The 19,763-nt window shown below is 45.8% G+C and overlaps 2 protein-coding genes and 1 pseudogene across 2 annotated transcripts; all 3 read right to left on the bottom strand.

The window, feature by feature from the left end:
- Window positions 1-8,334: 8,334 nt before the first annotated feature.
- LOC136509519 (transcription factor JUNGBRUNNEN 1-like) lies at window positions 8,335-9,787 on the bottom strand. Its single transcript, XM_066504287.1, has 3 exons — window positions 9,413-9,787; window positions 9,039-9,325; window positions 8,335-8,941 (listed from the first exon to the last, which is right to left on the bottom strand). Exons 1-3 carry the CDS (start codon window positions 9,639-9,641, stop codon window positions 8,537-8,539), a joined length of 921 nt encoding a protein of 306 aa, XP_066360384.1. The 5' UTR covers window positions 9,642-9,787; the 3' UTR covers window positions 8,335-8,536.
- Window positions 9,788-14,478: 4,691 nt separating this feature from the next.
- On the bottom strand, window positions 14,479-17,570 carry LOC136507804 (uncharacterized; annotated as a pseudogene).
- Window positions 17,571-18,171: 601 nt separating this feature from the next.
- Window positions 18,172-19,192, bottom strand: LOC136507803 (vegetative cell wall protein gp1-like). The gene is made up of 2 exons (XM_066502413.1): window positions 18,575-19,192; window positions 18,172-18,225 (listed from the first exon to the last, which is right to left on the bottom strand). Exons 1-2 carry the CDS (start codon window positions 19,190-19,192, stop codon window positions 18,172-18,174), a joined length of 672 nt encoding a protein of 223 aa, XP_066358510.1.
- Window positions 19,193-19,763: the final 571 nt, after the last annotated feature.

Raw genomic sequence — 19,763 nt, 5'->3', positions numbered from 1 at the left:
AAATGAAGCAAGTTTTTGTGAGCAAGTCATTACACCCTTTGATGGACTCCCTATGATGAGATCTTGTGGATGATCTTGTAGTAGAGGTGTATTTCTTCTATTGACCATTTGAGGAGGAGGTTGTGGAGCATCAACATCTTGTGCTTGTACCACCATTTGCTCATGGGAGACATGAGTGTCTTCATTTTCTACTCTCCCATCTTTTTCACCATCTTGTGGCACACTTGATGAAGAGGGTGGATCAATCACTTGTACATCATCTTCATCATCTTTAGGCTTGATGTCTCCAACTGGAATGTTCTTCATAGCCTCCCTCAATGGTTCATCACCTACATCATCAAGATTCTCATGTGCTCCTTGGGAGCCGTTAGATTCATCAAATTCCACATCATATGTTTCTTCAACCAAGCCGGTGGCATGATTAAATACTCTATATGCTTTGGACTTTGATGAGTAACCAACAAGAAAACTAATATCACAACGTCTTTGAAACTTCCCTAGGTGTTGCCGCTTCTTGTAGATGTAGAATTTACAACCAAACCCCTAAAGAAGGAGATGTCCAGCTTCTTTCCATTGAGCAACTCATAAGGTGTCTTGCCAAGGAACTTTTGAAGGAATAGGCGGTTGGATGCATAGCATGCGGTGTTGATAGCTTCCGCCCATTGAGCTTCAGGGGTGTTGTACTCATCAAGCATTGTTCTTGCAAGAGTGATCAATGTCCGGTTCTTCCTCTCAACTACACCATTTTGTTGAGGAGTATATGTTGCGGAGGCCTTATGTTTGATTCCAACTTCATCACAATAAGCTTCTATGTTTGTGTTGTCAAATTTCTTCCCATTGTCACTTCTTATCTTCTTTAGCTTCACTTTAAATTCATTTTGAGCTCTCTTGGCAAACTTCTTGAAGCAAGATGCAACTTCAGATTTGTCATGAAGGAAGAATACCCATGTATACCTTGAATAATCATCAACAATCACAGGACAATAAAGATTTCCTCCCAAACTCTTGTATGTTGTTGGTCCAAATAAATCCATGTGAAGGAGTTCTAATACTCTTGAGGTTGACATGAAAGCTTTGGTTGGATGAGTATTTGCAACTTGCTTGCCATCTTGACACGCACTACAAAGCTTGTCCTTCTCAAACTTCACATCCTTCAACCCTCTCACCAAATCATTCTTCATTAGCTTCTTGAGTGAGCTCATCCCAACATGAGCAAGTCTTCTATGCCATAGCCACTCAAGTGTTATTTTGGTGAATAGGCATGTCTTCAAGTTTGCATCTTCGGATGTGAAGTCCACTAGATATAGGCTGTTGTATCTAAATCCTTTGAATATCACATGATCTTCATCCTTCTTGGATACAACAATCTCCTTCTCGGTAAACAAGCATTAGAAGCCAAGATCACACAATTGTCCAACGGATAGCAAGTTGAAACTTAATGAAGCAACATATAGCACATTGGAGATGGAATGATCATTTGATATAGCCACTTTGCCCAATCCTTTGACCTTGCCCTTTGAGTTATCTCCAAATGTGATTCTTTCTTGTCCATCTACTTCTTTATCTAGTGAGGTGAACATACGAGGGTCACCGGTCATATGTTGTGTGCAACCACTATCAATAACCCAATGACTTCCACCGGTCTTGTAGTTCACCTACACACAAGAGATCAAGCTTTAGGAACCCAAACTTGTTGAGGGCCCTTCACCTTCTCAACAAGTGACTTTGCAACCTAAATTTTCTTAGGCCTATTCTTGTTGGGAGGTCCTAAGAACATCACTTTCATCTTTCTACTAGAATCCTTTCTAAGCATGTAGTGAGCATTGAAGGCAAAAGGTCTAGCATGCTTGGGCAAGGGTTGTGGTGGAGTTTGGCACTCATGAGCAAAGTGGCCTTCTTGTCCACACTCAAAACATCTCTTTGGATTTGGCTTGGACTTATGTTGTTGTTGAGCTTGAGCCTTCTTTTCTTGGTTTGCCAAGTACCCAATGCCACTTCTATCCATCTTCATGACAATGTTTATTAGTAGCTCACTTTGAAGATGCTTGCCTCTAGTGAACTTGCTCAATCCAATCTTAAGATGCTCTTTCTCCAACTTGAGCTTCTTGTTTTCTTCCTTGAGAGCATCATTGTTTTTCTCTTCCTTGAGCTTCTTGTTCTCATCTTTGAGCTTCTCATTCTTAAGGATCAAACCATCATCATGAACAATAGTTTCTAGCACAATAGACTTGGTGGTTTTGAGTTCTTCAAGATCTTTCTTGAGCTTTTCATTGTCATTCTTGAGCTTGACAAACTCATCATAATCATCGGCTTCAACCACTTGCTTGCCCTTGCTATTAGAACTTTGCTCAATGCTCTCAATAATCAAGTCATCACATGATGTAGCTATATCAATCTTAACAACATCGTTAGTAGCATCATGTGGCTCATTGGATAAGAATTCTTGAGCAATAACAAGATTATCATGATTAACCTTAAGAGCAGTATATTCTTCTCTTAGCTTGTTGTGGCTAGTGATGAGCTCATTATGTGTCCTCTCAAGTTTATCATGTTTTTCTTTAAGCTCTTTCTTAGAAGATTTGAGCTCCTTGAGTTTGGATGATATAGCATCATTTGCTTCTTTAAGCTCAACACTAGCTTTTTCCGCTATATCACATTTGGCTAAAAGAGAATCATTTTTAGCTTCTAGCTTTTCATTTTTAGCTCTAGTTTTTATAATGATCTTAGTGTATTGTTTTAGCAATCTAGCAAGATCATCATAAGAAGGTGATTCATATTCATCATCATCACTATCACTATCATCATCACTAGCATGCTCATCATCACTACTATCATCATTATTGGATACCTTGCGGTCACCCTTGGCCATAAGGCATAGGTGTGTAGAGGATGATGGCGGTGGTGGCGGTGAAGATGATGAAGAGTCGATAACAATTACGGCCACCTTCTCGTTGTCACTATCATCATCGGATGAGGCACTAGATGAATCAATATCCGTGAGCCAATCACCGACAATGTATGCCTTTCCACTCTTCTTCTTCTTGTGGAAGTCCTTCTTGCCATCTCTCTTCTTGTATGGCTTGTTCTTCTTCTTTTCTTCTTCTTCTTCATTACTTGAGTCATCTTTCTTGCCCTTGTATTTGTTCTTGAACTTGTCTTTCTTGGGCTTAGTGCATTGGTGTGTTAGATGACCAAGTTCTCCACAATTGAAGCAAATCCATCTCGGAGATTGGCTTCCTTCTAGAGCTAGTGAAGAACTTCTTCTTGCCATCAAACTTGATGCCACTCTTGTTGAGCTTCTTTAGCATCTTGGCGGTCTTCTTCACTATGAGAGCAAGACTTTCATCATCAACGTCATCATCACTTGAGCTTTCATACTCAAGTCTTGCTTTACCCTTCTCTTGGCTAGCTTTGAATGCTAAGTCCTTATCTTTTTTCTTGGTAGAGGATGAGCCATCTTGTGGCGTGATGTCCATGTACATCTCATGAGCATTGATCTTTCCCAAGATTTGTATCGGTGTGGCGGTGGAAAGATCACCTTGATAAAGCACGGTAACAATATGCCCATATTTATCAATGGGGAGGACACTCAAAATCTTTCTTACAACATCGGATGGTTGCATTTGAGTGAGTCCAAGCCCATTGACTTCCTCTACAAGAACATTCAAATGTGAATACATCTCATTAGCACATTCTTTAGGAAGCATTTCAAAAGAGTTGAGCTTTTTCATGACAAGATGATAGTGTTCCTCACGCTCACTCTTAGTTCCCTCATAGAGCGCACAAACGTCCGACCATAGTGCTTGGGTGTCTTTGTTGTTCCTCACCCGATTGAACACATCTTTGCAAAGGCCTCTAAAGATGGTGTTTCGAGCCTTTGTATTCCACTTCTCGTAATTCACCTCATCACCTTGTAGGTGAGTAGCATCCCGAGGTTTTGGGAAGCCTTGTGAGGCGGTTCTAAGTATACCAACATCTAGAGCTTCTAGATACACCTCCATGCGAATTTTCCAATAATGAAAATCATCTCCCTCAAAGATAGGAGGAGGTCCATCCCCGCGAGACATCTTGCTCTAGGCGGTTAAGCCTAAATACGTGAGCACGAGGCTCCGATACCAATTGAAAGGATCAAGATGCCCAAGAGGGGGGGAGTGAATTGGGCTAATTACAAATTTCTTTGCAATAAACAAATCCTATGGTTAGCCCAATTAACCCCTTGTGCCTAGAAAGTATTTCTATTGATCTAACGCACAAAAGTTTAGCACCCTAAGTTCCAATCCTACTCTAGCATGGCAATTCTAGGAATGTAAAAGACAAGTATTGAATTGCTCAAAGTAAATGTTTAAAGTAAAGACAGGAGAAGGAACACGGCGATGTTGTGCCGAGGTATCGGAGAGTCGTCACTCCCCACTAGTCCTCGTTGGAGCACCCACGCAAGGGTGTAGCTCCCCCTTGATCCGCACAAGGATCAAGTGCTCTCTACGGGTTGATTCTTTAACACTCCGCCGCGGTGAATCACCCACAACCGCTCACAACTTGAGTTGGGTCACCCACAAGCTCCGCCGGATGATCACCAAACTCCCAATCACCACCAAGCCATCTAGGTGATGGCGATCACCAAGAGTAACAAGCACGAACTCTCACTTGACCACGACAAGCCTAATGAGAAGGGTGGATGCACACTTTGCTACTCTTGCTTCACTAATGAGGGCTCTCTTTGGGATTCTCAAATCTCAATCACCTCACTAGGACATGGCTCTTCTTGGCACTCTCAAACGTGTTTCTCAGCTGTTGGAATGAGCAAAAGTACCCCCACACACGAGTGGAGGTTGTATTTATAACACCGGCTGAAAAACGAACCGTTATGTGCCTCTGCGGGGTAACCGGACGCTCCGGTCAGTACACCCCGAACTCTAGTGGTTAAGTGTTGACCAGATGCTGGCCAGCGTCCGGTCATGTTTTCCCCTCACTAGAACCTTATTGATGTCGACCGGACGCTGGACCCCCAGCGTCCGGTCACTTGCTGAGCAGGATCCGGTCAGTAGCCGGAACCTGATCAGCGTCTGGTCAGCAACCGGACGCGTCCGATCAGGATTCTCCCTCTCTGGGACCTTACTGGAGTCGACCAGACGCTGACCCTCAGCGTCCGATCACTTGACCTCTCAGCGTCCGGTCACTTCCAGACGCTTTCACCTTGGTCAAATGAATTGACCGGACCCTGAGCCAACGTTCGGTCACACCGGAGCCAGCGTCCGGTCAGTATTTGACCCTCCATTCACTTCCAACTCTCGATCATATGTGAATGAAGTTTGCTCCATTGGATCAAAGGGCTGTTAAGGACCTACCTAGTGCTAGATTTAGCAAGTGTGCACCACACCTAACTCACTAGACTCACCTAGGTCAAACTACCCATTCATACCCCCCTTAATAGTACGGCCAAAGGAAAAACAAAGTCCTAAACTACTCTAAGTGTCTCTCCAACTCCAATCAACACTTAGAACTAGTCCATCCTTAACCTTGTCGTCCATCCTTTGAAAACTGAAACGATTTCCATCGTAGGGGTATAACAACCATAATTGCCCAATCGATCTCCATTACCGTGACCTAACTTAATTGTCTCGGCAAAATACACGTTAGTCACAGTAATCACGTATTGTCATTAATCACCGAAACCCAACTAGGGGCCTAGATGCTTTCACCTTCGAACAGCAAGGGTAGTGCTCATTTTATTGTAGCTAGATCATAGCAAAGGGGAGCAGGCTATCATCCATGGACTAATCTGTCCATAATTTTTGCATAATCTATGGTAGTACAGTGTCCTTGTTTTGGTGAAGTAAAGTTGAGCATACTAATTCATGCACAATTTTATATGGATAATGTGCTAGGATCTTAAACTGCAGATGTACAATATGTAGAGTATATTGCCGCACTTTGTCAAGTGTAGTGTTTGGACTTAATTTTAGGTTCTGTAAAACACCTGTTAATTATATTTATAGTAAAGTATGTCAACATGATGTAAAGTAAAACAATTATGCAAAGGTTTGTTTCTTGTTCGACAAGAGGATGTTACGTACTCTACCTGTTTTTTTCTGCAAACTGGCTATGAGCCTATGGATCTCCACCACCCCTCTCCACTTCAACAAATTAAACTAAATTATTACTTGAATTAGTCATTTTGGACGGCCACTAGTACCATTTGTGGAGCTATAGTGGCTACAAAGCTGCATTGGAAAGTGATTTATTCCCGATTCATAACACCAACTAGGTGTGAAGCTCATAGTTTCATCCGATTCTTAGCAAGAATAAGAAGTAATAATAATTACTTTAACCTCAATTAAAAACCGAGCATGTCATTCCTTGTACCACATCGGCATGGTTACTACGCGAATAGAATCTGGTTCCAAAGGGGGTTATAAGCTAGTTGTAATGATCATTTCTCCAACAGTACCAATAGTATTTGACAAGATTTAATGCATGGAAGGGAGGAGGAAGGGAAAAAAATCACACATAAAGTATGGACAAAACCGTATAGATATTTGGAAAAATCATAGTATTAAGTGATTCTATTGTAGTATACTTAGTTCCTAGAATGGTAACCAGCCAAATATATATAACTTTATAATAATTACACTTACAGAATTATTTGGGTCACCTATATGCTACACTTAAGCATTAATGTAATAATGGGCATGTTCACTTGGCAATTACATTCTTTATTCGATAAATAATATGAACTTTTAGATCTTACCCATGAAGCTATATAATATATAAGGAGATTTTTTTATCTTCCAATAAAGTATACATACAAGACCATTTGTTGCACCTTGATACCCTATAGGTTATTTTAGTGTAAAGATCAATGGAAATATAGAATTAGTACATAGGTATATATCAATAAGAATTCCGCATTGTTTCATCATACCATTATCTTGTGTTTTCCGTCTTGAAGAAATTAAATCACTATTCTATTCTAAATGTGCATGCTAGTAGCATTTTGGCACTAGACACACAAGAGTTGGTGTAGAACAATGTTGCCACCCAACATATTCGTATAATAGCCTGTCCATCAACATATCCAAGATACCAGTAGAGATGGGTGATTGCCAAGATCATATAACACAAAAATCCTAGGTGGCGGTCTCCGAAACCAGACAACTGATGTGGCATTCTGAACATGGAATCACAAATTTGGTAACAACTAAGTTCCCAATGCCTCTCGTACCTATACTATTGCCACAAGGTATGTGCAGACTAGGTACTTTATTTGCCTCAGTTGTAATGCTGCTATTGTGTATCATGGGTTGTCTCTTATATTGTAGCGTGCGCACGCACAAACATTGTAGATGTGCTGTGATTTGGGCAACAAGATGGAGTTCTAGGATGGCCACCATTGGTTGGAAAAACTCCTAAATTTTCACTACTGTTGTTGCAAAGCCAACGGTGGAAGACAAACTATGTGACATATATAGACGTGAAAGTAAGGAGCACCTATTTATAGACCAGGGCTAATGAGAATAATTAAGTTGCTGGCATGTTGGTGTAGGTGTAAGGATATAGATCTCGATGTTTATGAGTGAGATGAAGGTGTGCCAGGGGCCAGGACAAATTTAAAAATGATAAAGAAACCTTCCTCTTACCAAGGTATAAATCCATTTAAAATTTATCCTTAGCCCAACGTTTTGGCCTCTAATTATTAGTATCTATGATTCTATATATGTAGATTGATACTATTAGTAGATTCATTATGAACAATCACCACCAGAGCATAAACCCCCCAAAAAGGGCAACTTATAACGTATCAACTAAACCAAAAAAATATGCAGAAATGGAATTTTATTTTTCGGACTAAAAGGGTTTACACTATATACACCAATTTGTCTTGAACCTTGTATGTGCACATGTACGTTTTCACATCAAACATATGGAACAAATCAATCTTTTTACCAGTTTACCCATACCGATTTACAGATGTATTGATGTTTGAGTGTTTGACACCTAAACTCTACAGGAACAAGACATTAACATACACACAATTTTTACACTACCATCAATAAATAAAAAAACAAATTAGCTTTGGCAAGAAACAAATAAAGGCCGTCTTCTGATACAAAATTATCATGCACTTCGTAGCATCCATAACCTACACTGCTACTGCTTTCAGCACCCACGTAGCTATGGAGTCAAAGAATTCTGTCGTCAGTTATGCAGTGATCCTGATGCTGGATATACGCCAATTCGATTAAGCGAGTAACTAAATCCAGTGATTCGTCCATCCAATGGAGAAAGTTCTTAACGACAAAATCCAGGAAGCAGAGAAGCTATATATATGTCCATACTCGCATTCATAAAACGTACCAGAAGAATTAACTGTAAAACCACTAGTATATTGTACAACTGAGCATCGATCAGTAATTAAGTAACGTCAGGTAATACTGTATATACAAACTAATGCCACAACCATGCAAGCTATTGATCCATATTTACATGTAGGCGTTGCATCCATAGTCAGATCTCGATGATCCTCCCAAACTCGTCCTCAGATCTCCATGATCCTCCCAAGCTCGTCCCAGGTGCTGCCACTGTCCTTTAAGCACGTCACATCGCTCCACCCGAGAGTCGATGTCGATGTCGACGGTAGCAATGGAGCTCCCACTCCCATGAATCCTGATGACGACGTCATTGTCGTCATCTCGGCCGATGACGACGCCGAGCCATGGAAACTGCGCAGCAGGAACGGCTGGTGGTGCTCAGTTGCAGCATAAGCTGCCTCGGATGAGTGCAAGTAATGGTGCTGGTGGTAGCGGTAGTAGTCATAGTAGTACTGCAACTGCTGGTGGTGGTGGTGGCTTCTCTTGCTGCCGTGTTCCTGCTTCTGCTGCTGCTGGCACCTCCGGTTGTAGGACGTGCTCCTCTTGAAGATTCGGCATATCGTCCAGATTTCCTGTGATTATTAGAAACGAAGAAAGAATTATTAGTAACTTTGTTTCAATTTACTTGTGTTGAAAATTCATCTATGTTATCAGCAGTTTAGCACTGACAGCATCATGGAGCTCAACCAACCCCGTAGAGGGGAGTCGGAACTCGTGCATCATCCAGTCAGTCTTTGTGCCCCTGCCGGCGCTGCCGCTGTAGTAGACGAGGGACTTCTTGAGACCGACGTGCTCGCCGGCACCATCATGTATGGGCTTGTCGATGCCGGTGGCCTTCCAGAAACCAGAGCCAGTGACGCGGTTGGGCCGGATGCTGTTCCTGTACTTCCGGCCACGCAGGCAGAAGAAGTAGCAGTCCTTGTCTCCTGAGTCTTGCACAATATGCCGAGCTTCATCTGCAGGCACGAATGCCTCACGCAGTTAGAACCCCAGGGGTATATGCACATAGATCATAAATGGATATGACAGGAATTGAAACATACTTGGAAGATCCCAGGGGTCATGCTTGTAGATATCGATCTCCCTGATGATGTCAAAACTGAAGCCCTTCTTCTCCACTTTCCTCTTCAGGTAGAACCCCACGAGCTCTTGATCAGTTGGATGGAACCGGAAGCCAGGGAACACCAAATCATCGTCTTCATTTCCGTCGTCTGCTCCGCCGCCACTATCCTTCTTAGTGATCCCTTGAGATGGCTTCTTCTCCTCCTCCATCGCTTGGTTTATTTATTGGAGCTTCTTTCTTGCTTGCTATGAGTTTGAAGTTTCTAGGGCTTGATTGCTGCTTACATGGTGATGGGGCAAAATGGAAGCTGCTGCACCGACTTGGTTAATCGCTGTATTAATATGTTTGGATGGCCAAATGGGGCCAAATGGAAGCGCGGCTTACATGGTCCTTACAGTACATGAGTGGTCATCAGACGTAAATTATAGATAGCTAATTAAAGATGAAGCTGTCAGAATCTTTTGTCCAAGTCAAGTCAGAGAAATTTTGGCCTTATGAGTTGAACTTTCTCATTTTATTTTCTGCACAGATTAGGAGAACTAAGCAATTGTTTAATCTAATTAATCTACTTTTTTCAAATTTTAACGACTGATCAATATTTGACTTGGAACCCATCTTAGTGATGCTTTTCTTTAATGGTTGAGTAGTTGTTCAGACCTTTTAAGCTACGAGAATCTAGCTATTTCAAATGATGGTTAGATTTTTTCTTTTTTATGGTTGAGCATATCAACACTATCTTGTACCAAGTCAAGGCAGACGTCATTCCCTTTGACTTGGTAGGAGTGTGATTGATTTGTTTGCAGCGGTGAATTATCTACTCTCCTTTTTTTTCTACAGGAGTGTGAGGTAAATCTTATAATAACATGTCTTTGTTTCAGCCTGGACTTTATTTACCGATGCCAACCAGAATTTACTAGATTTTTTTCTTGGAACCCAGGATAGTGACTGCCATTTAAATCATTATAGGAGGAAAAAAGATTGCTCAGCTACAAGTCCCGCAAGGAAATAACCTCTCAAACTAGATGTTTTTGTTTGTTTGCAAATCAATTTTTGTACATGAATGGTAACAATCAGATATTTTGAAAGACATTTGTAAATTTTTTCTTGGATGACTGGTCTAGCTAGTTTCTCTGCTGGGCCAGTTGTCAATAATTTTCAACCGTTGTTGTTCTCACTACATACAGGAAAATTGTTTTAGGAAGAGAAGCTGGGGGTGTAAAAGCTAATAGACCACTACTGGAGGCCGCAGCTTTGCCGAGTGTTTTTACACTCGGCAAAGAGCCCTTTGCACTCGGCAAAGGCTTTGCCGAGTGTAGCACTCGGCAAAGTCCGCTCGGCAAAATTTTTCTCGGCAAAGGGTCTTTGCCAAGTGCTTTTTATCGGGGCACTTGGCAAAATAAAAACAATTTTGCCGAGTGCTTGGGGCGGCACTCGGCAAAATATTTTCGGCCGTTGCACATCGGCCGTTAACGGTTATTTTGCCGAGGGCCTGACCCAGCACTCGGCAAAAAAAAATTTATTTTTTTAAAAAAATACTTTGCCGAGTGCCCAGCAAGTCCAGACACTCGGCAAAGTTTTTTAATTTTTTTAAAAAAATTACTTTGCCGAGTGCCCCTGTCCAGGCACTCGGCAAACTTTTTTTATTTTTTTAAATAAAATACTTTGCCAAGTGCCCCAGCCCAGGCACTCGGCAAAGAATTTCTGGATTTTTTTAAAAAATACTTTGCCGAGTGCCCCTGCCCAGGCACTCGGCAAAGTTTTTTTATTTTTTTTAAAAAAATACTTTGTCGAGTGCCCCTGCCCAGACACTCGGCAAAGTTTTTTTTTATTTTTTTTAAAAAAAATACTTTGCCGAGTGCCTCAGCCCAGGCACTAGGCAAAGAATTTCTGGATTTTTTTTGGAAAAAACTTTGCCGAGTGCCTTGCCCATGGCACTCGGCAAAGACCCCGAGAATTGCAATTTTTTTTACATTCCATTGTAACAGACAATATATATATATACACATCAATCATCACATCTATATCACCAACATGCATTATATATCACAAGCACATGCATATTTAATAAATCCATCGAAAATCCATCACAAATGCACCAAAGTTCAACATCACAAGTTTATTATTACAAGTTCAACATCACAAAGTTCAACATCTCTACTGCGGCGACGGAAACTGCAGGTGTGGCCCCCTGGACAGCGGTGAAGGACCGGACTGCGGCGAAGGGTTGACGTGATCAGCCGCCAGTGAGACGCTAGCGGGATTGTTTGAACCCACCGACGGAGGCTGCACAAAAGAGAAGAGATTGCATGTGTTAGACTAAAAATTGAAAATTTCGACAGCATCTCCCCTGCACGGGGAGGTTTCCAACCTGCAAGAAACAACGGCATGAAGGCCGACAATCACAATGGCACAAAGGCCGACAATCCCAACGGCACGAAGGCCGAAAATCACAATGGCACGAAGGCCGACAATCCCAACGGCACAAACGCATTAAACTTTCATACTCACAAGAGTGAAGTGTCGAACTGGAGCTGGAGCTGGCAACTGCACTTGGACACCCGATGCTTGCCCGATGGTTTGCATGATCTGATACATGTCCGCCATCTGCTTCTTCATAGCCTCCAGCTCTGCGGTCAGGTGCACTTGCGTCTCCCTTGTCTCTACCAGCTCGGCCTGCAGTGTTTCAATCACATGTTTCAGTATTGCAAATCTGATCAATGTGTGTAACGTTCAATGTACGACGAGTGAAACCAGAATTACCTGAAGTTCGTCAACCCGCGACAGTGTTGGAGTAGGCCGTGCACGTATGGGAAGGCTTCTAGCTGTGCTCCGTGCCCTCACGTCGGAGAGAGAGGGTGCAGAGCTCGAGGAGTCGGTGCCATCTGCAATCCACAACCGCCCGTGCTTCCTGCCTTGCCCCAGCCTCACGATCACCTCTGTCTCAAGGGGCTCAGTGCTCAGATTGTGATCTGAGCCACGGAGCGCCCTAACCGCTTCCTTGTAGTCTCTGACCTTAGCATGGACGCTCGGGTCAGAGTAAGCCTAGGCAGGGGCATCTGGGTTGAAGACGACACCGGATTTCATCAGGCCCATGTGGGACACAGCCCATGCCCCAAACTCCAACACCGGCACGTCCGGGTGTGCCACCTCCTGCGAGAAAGACAGCAAGATGATTAGAAATTAGGCAAAATTGAGCGTTAGAATAGATAAATGACATCTCGTACAAGTGCCCGCTTGAATGTGGGGAGGTTGCGGCTGCCTTGGTGGTGAGTTGGAGTGGTCCTCAGTGCCCGCTTCCACTTGCCTTGCTCGTGCTTTGCGATGTACACCGGGTCAAGGTACCTGTCCACGATCCTCGACCATGCCGATCTATGCGACATGCACCACGAGGCCGGCACCTACACATCATCAAGTGTTTGACATATAAGAAGATCAATTCTGGACCTACTAAATCTCAAAACGAATTAATATTATTCACCTACCTGAAGGTACTGCTCCTTGGTCAGCGCCACATTTCTTACTGCGGTTTTGTTGAGGGGCTCTTTCTTGATGGATCTATAGTAGTCGACGTGGGCCTGGAGTCGCGCCTCGTGAATCATGTCGCCGACGTACTTCTTACAGGCTCTGTGTGCCATCTGATCCGCTAGGGTCTCTCTACCTTCTTCGGCCTTGAAGTACCTCTGCATACAAACATGATGTATCCGTTCATTATTTCAATAAAAGACTTAAGCAATAGGGGAGATGTATTGAGCTATGTTGTGAGACACTTACCCAAAAGTCCACCAAAACCCGCTCCTGCTTGTTGTCCTGCTCGTCATCTAAGCCGAGCTTGTACCTGTCCCATGACCAGGCCGGCTCCCACCTCCCCTCTTTCAAGTCCACAAGGCCGGGGAAGTGTTTCCTGCACAGACATCCCAGGACGGTAGCGGGGGTGCATGGGGGGTCAAGAGCACCCGACAGAACTAGCCAGCCCCTGCACAAGTGATTACGAAAAATTATCAGTTTCTCTTTTGATTTTCAACGTATCATATGAAGTACTAGTGATAACATCTATAGTTACTTACCTTCTTCCCACAGGACGAACCAGTGGGCGTCGGTCAGGAAGTGGAACCGAAGGAAGGCTTGTGGGACCTCGCAGGTAGGGAGCCGAGAAAGCAGAACTGTCCTCCGTCTGCTGAGTCCCCTCGTCCCCCGACGGAGTGTCTGTGGTCGTGCCCGTGGCCGCCACGTGGTCCTCCGGCTGGTCGAGAGCTGGGGGAGGAGGCAGGTCCCTCCTGGGGCGACCCCGGCCCCTCCCCCTCCCTGTGCTAGGGCGACCCGGGCCTGCTCTCGCCGCTGGGGGCAAAGACGTCCCCTCGCCTCCATCAGGAGGGCGTAGCCTCTGGTACACCGAGAGCACCTGCCTCGGTGAACGGTTGCCCACCATCTTTGTTCTGTCACCTGCAATGTACAAAGAATGAACAACAAGCGTTAGTACATACATGTCAAATAGTTCAAAATGAATAAACAAAACAAAATTTAATAAAAAACATAGTATTACATGGTTTAGGAATAATCTTCATGATTGGGGTCATAGGTCTCATCATCACTGTCAAAATTGTCCAAATGGGCAACACTATTCGAAGGTTCTGTGTCTTCTTCATTGTCTTTGCCTAAATGGAATCGCTCAAGCATTTGAATGTCCTTCGGATTTAGCACTACATCTCTAGGGTCCTCATCATCAATCGTTTCATTGTCTACTTCCATTGCGGTCGTCACACCGGGTAACACTATCTCAAAGCTCCCTTGTAGCCCATCTGCTTGATAGAACTCTCCATCATATGTGTTTGTGTCGAAGGTGTAATCTTCATCGTTTGGAACAGGTAGTTTACCGTGCGAAGATACCTGGTGCACAATAGACCAACCCTTAAGATGGTCTTTGTCTTGGCACGCGTATGGCGTATGATACACCTGCACGCCCTGTTGAGCCACAATATAGACATCTTTTCCTTTATAGATGGAATCATGCCTAATCTCGACTAGCCCAAGATGAGGGGTCCGTCTCGTTCATGCAGGATCAAACCAGTGGCACTTGAATATGACAGGAGTAAGAGGTACCCGGCCCTCATATTCAAGTTCATAGATCTCCTCAATTATTCCGTAGTATTCGACGCCATTAGTGCCCGGCGTAAAAACTTGGCCGTTGGTGGTTTTCCGACCGGGCCGAGTCTGCTCATGTCTTGACGTGTGGAAGCGATATCCGTTCACGTCATAACCGGTATATGACTTCACCCTTAACTTGAAGCCGTTTGCAACCTGTCTCAACTCGTCACTCATGGACGCATTGGTTTGCACCTGCAAGCTCAAGCATGATACATCATTATACTATTAGAACGTACAAGCTACTAAGGAATATCGACGAACGTATGACCTTTTGTTTGAACCAAGAAATGAAATCAGGCCTCCCAGCTCCTGCACCCTCTGAAAGAAGGGTATCATGTTCGTGCGGGGTAGGATCCCTTGATTGATGCCACTCTTGACGAACAAATTCCCTGTACCAAAGAGAATCAATGGGGTTCGATACAGAATAGTGACATCGTATTGAAACAAGTTCATTGAGAACTTACTTAATGAATGGCGCAACCTCGACAAGGTTGGTGAACACATATAGCGTGATTCTGCGCCACTCTTCTGGATCCAATCTCTTGGGGGTCGATCCACTTGCGCTGCCTAGTTGGCATTTGAAAAGGCTGAGGGTCGATTCAACATCGCCAGCATTGTAACGAGGGGGTGGATTATGCTTGCTAGGAAGGTTCGACTTGTAGTAGGATGTCATGAAGTTTGCAACCTCCTCCCGAATGCTTGCCTCTGCAATGGAAGCCTCAATTCTGGCTTTATTTGTACATTTCTTGCGAAGAGTCTTTAGACATCGCTCGATTGGATAGCACCAACGGGCCTGCACGGGCCCCCCCAACCATGCCTCGGTCGGGAGGTGCACAATTAGATGCTGCATCAGCAAAAAGAAGCCAGGTGGAAAGATGTTCTCAAGCTCACAGACCAACTCAGGTGCCATAGTTTCCAATTCTGTAATGATGGTTGAAGATAGCTCCTTGGCACAAAGCTAGCGAAAGAAGTAGCTCAACTTTGCTAGCACTAGCCAGACATGCTCAGGGACATAGCCTCGAACCATCGATGAAAGTATGCGCTCAATCCATATGTGGTAGTCATGACTCTTCATCCCGTTGACTCGCAGAGTCTCTAAGTTCACTCCCCTGCTCAGATTTGCTGCATACCCATCAGGGTACATTAAATTCTTGATCCATCGAAGTACTTCCCTCCTTTGATTGATTTTCAAGACATAGGGGGCCCTAGGCCTTCTCCACTGCTTTCCTGTTGTAGGAGGCCGCATCTCTAGGTTTGGCCTATCGCACAACGTCGCCAGGTCCACTCTAGCCTTAGGGTTGTCCTTAGACTTGTCAGTGTCCATGAGCATTGCCCAAAGTGCCTCGGCGATATTCTTTTCAGTGTGCATGACATCGGGGTAGTAGGAGGTCATCGAAATAGGGGAGCCTTGTCAAGCCGGACTTATGAGTCCACATATGTTGCTCACCATATCCCACGAAACCACCATCTTCGTTGGGCATGAGAGCATCTATCTGAGCACGAACCTCCGCCCTAGTCCTCAAGTGTGGTCTAGGGTCCATCGCTTTGACACCTTTCGTAAAGCTCTTGATGTCTTCTCTGAATGGATGGTCAAGAGGGAGGAATTGACGATGTTTGTCGAATGACGAATACTTGCCACCCTTCTTCAACCATATGAACCTCACAGCTTCCTTGCATATTGGGCATGGGAACTTCCCCTGAACACACTAGGCACACATTAACCCGTACGCCAGGAAGTCGTGCAGGGAGTAGTGGTACCAGACATGCATTTTGAAGCTAGTCTTCGTAGCTCGGTCGTATGTCCACACCCCTTTGACCCAAGCATCGATCAACTCATCTATCACAGGCTCCATGAAGACACCCATATTACTCCCTAGGTGTCCAGGGATTATCAACAACAGGAACACGGTATGCTATTGAAAGGAGACACCGAGGGGGGGGGGGAGATTCAGGGGGATGACGAACACAGGCCAACATGTGTATGGTGCAGCCATCATGCCATATGGATTGAACCCATCTGTTGCCAGCGCGACACGTACATTACGAGCCTCCTCTACTTTGAGAGGATGCCGCAAATTGAAGTACTTCCATGCATCAGCATCGGATGGATGTACCATCTTCTCAGGATTGTATCGTGTGCCGTTTTTGTGCCATGTCATATGTTTCGCAGATTCCTCGGTCATGAATAGCCGTTGGAGCCTTGGTAGGAACGGAAGGTGTCATAGGACTCTCATGGGGATCTTAAGCTGCCTCTTCTGGCCATCGCCTGAGTCTACCTCCACGTACCTGGAGGATTTACACTTCGGGCAGTACTTTGCATCCGCATGTTCTTTCCTAAATAGGACGCACCCCTTCGGACACACATGTATCTTGTCATACGGCATCTTAAGTGCAAGAAGGAGCTTCTCTGACTCATACAAGTTCTTCGGCATAATGTGTGTCTTCGGTAGCATATCGCTCCACACGGCCACCATCTTGTCGAAGCCTTCTCGACTTAGGTTTAACTCGGCCTTCAACCCCATTACGCGACCAATGGCGTGCAGCTGAGAAACATTAGTATGATCATGAAGGGGTCTCTGTGCCGAGTCCAACATCAGGTAGAAGGCATCTGCGGTAGCCTCCATCTCCTCCTTGTCACGTCCTTCAGCGAACTGAGCTTGGTGCGTGTCATCCAGCATGTCTGCTACCCCGGCATCATCATCGAAAGCCTCGAGCCGTGGTCTCACCACCTCCTCCCTGATACGATCGGCTTCACCATGGTGGATCCACCGGTGGTAGCCCGGAGTAAATCCAAACTTCACAATATGTTTACCCATGGTTAACCTATCTTTCCTTCTTCTGTTGTCACAACCGCTGCATGGACAAACCAATAGAGAATGGCCTCCAGCACTCTCACCAAATGCATGCTGTAAGAATTCTTCGACCTTGACTATAAACAGCAAGTCGTAATCGTGCTCGTCTCTCCGAAGCGTGTACATCCACTCACGGTCCTCCATCCTTTAACAGACGTATTAGCACATATGAGTCACCATCAATTGCATCTATGCGGTGTCCCTACTCTCTAATAGGTGAGGATAGGTCCTAATCCCACCCGTGGATCTATAGATGAGGTTAGTTTCCATGCTCCGCTCCTATCCAAGACGGAATTTCGGCAGCACCTCCCTGCTGTTCTCCCGATACACGTCCTACAAGGGAGAGTGTGTATCCAGAGAACAACAGGGGGTGATGCCGAAACACCATCTCGGACCGGAGCGGACCATGGAAACTAACCCATCTACGCATCCGCAGGCTATCCAAAGAACATGGACAATCCGAAACAGAAATGCTCGTAGATATGCAAAGATCTGCATACCTCCAAAGATATCTCTTTCGGACGGGAGACGCCTAACTAGGCTACACCAATCTACGACGACAGACAAGCGGAAAAGAGATGATTTATACCTAGGGTGTCGGTGAAGTCAGGCTAGCGAGGCAGTGGCGAGTCGACGTAGTGGCGAGGTGACGCAGTGCAGGCAGACCCGCGACGCCGACGAAGATGATCGGGGACCTTCAAGTCACCTCCGACAGGTCCTGCTCTACAAAAGAAGAAACACGACACTATAAGTTCAAAATTTCGGCAGCACCTCCCTTGCACGGGGAGGTTTCCAAAACCTGCAAAAAACAACGGCACGAAGGTCGACAATCACAAATGGCACGAAGGCCGATAAGAACAGCGGCACGAAGGCCAACAAACGGAGAAAGGGTGGATATACCTTGCCCACGCTCATAGGCGGTTCGGTGATGGTAGGGGCGTCGGCGGGATGGGCACGCGGAGAAGACGGCCGAGGCACCTCCTCCTCCCCTCTACCTCGGCATCCTCCCCCTCTCCCCTTCTCCTCCTCCTTCCTCTCCTCCTCCTCCTTCTTCCTTTTTCTTCTCTTTTTTCCTTCTCCTTCTTCTTCCTTTTCCTTCTCTTTCTTTCTCCTCTTTTTTCTTCCTTCTTCTTCCTTCTTCTCCTTACTGCTGCTTCCTCCTCCTTCTTCCAAGCCGGCGGCAAGAGCAGGGGCGCACGGGGTCGGCGCGTGCAAGGGAGGACAGTCGCGTGCGCCGGTAGTGGCACCACGCGCTGACGGCGGCGGCGGGTCGCGGCTGGGGGGTGCTCGGGGGTGGGGGCGCGTGGTGGCGGGGGCTCGCCGGCGTGGGCGCGCCGGGGAGCCACGCGGCCGGGCTGGGGGGTGCTCGGGGGCGAGCGATGTAGGGGCGGCGGCGCACTGTGGCGGGGGCTCGCCGGCGTGGGCGCGCCGGGGAGCCACGCGGCCGGGTGGCGCGGCGGGGCTGGGGGGGTCCTCGGGGGCAGGGGCGGGGGCACGCGGTGGCGGGGTCTCGCCGGTGTGGGCGCGCCGGGGAGCCGCGCGGCGGGGCTGGGGGTCCTCGAGGGCGGGGGCGCGCGGTGGCGGGGTCTCGCCGGCGTGGGCACGCCGAGGAGCCGTGCGGCGGGGCTGGGGGTGCTTGGGGGCGGGGGTCTCGCCGGCGTGGGCGCGCCGGGGAGCCGCACGGCCGGGCTGGTGGGTGCTCGGGGGCGGGGGCGCGGCGGAGCAGCGCTGGCCGGCAGGGGAGGCGCGGCGGGCGTCCCCCCCATGGCACTCGGCAATTTTTTTTTTATTTTGGGCCCAAATTTTTTTCTGTGGCCTTGTGACAGTATTTCAAACTCTATTTTAAAATTTGGGGCAATTTTGACTTTTTTTGATATATTTCATTAGTTTATTTCGTTTCGTCTAATTGTTTGGGATATTTCAAATTTGAACTGCAGGTACATGGAATAATGGACTTTGGTCATCCAAAAATTGATACTCATGATATTTAGGGTATGTTTAGGCCGTATCCAGGAAGTCACATGAAATCTCGAGCATCTCGTTGACGTAACATGTCGAGGTACTTGCCGGAAATGTGATTTTAAATTATATAAAATGCAAACGAAGTCCGAAAATCACGAAACTTGTCGAGGCGTCGTGTTATCACATGTGAAGGCTGTGGTAAAAAAATTGTAAAGGTTTCTAGCAAGTTGTGACGTCGGATGCCAAAAACCCAGACATCTCCACAAGTGGGCTTTGCCGAGTGCCGACCCAGGGGGCACTCGGCAAAGTTGATTTTCAAAAATAATTTTTTTTGCCAAGTGCCTAACGCTGGCACTCGGCAAAATAAGTTTTAAA

The sequence above is a fragment of the Miscanthus floridulus genome, chromosome 15, assembly GCF_019320115.1.
Source record: "Miscanthus floridulus cultivar M001 chromosome 15, ASM1932011v1, whole genome shotgun sequence".
Taxonomy (NCBI): domain Eukaryota; kingdom Viridiplantae; phylum Streptophyta; class Magnoliopsida; order Poales; family Poaceae; genus Miscanthus; species Miscanthus floridulus.
Note: the sequence above shows the minus strand (reverse complement) of the source record. Positions and strands in the feature narration are given on the sequence as shown.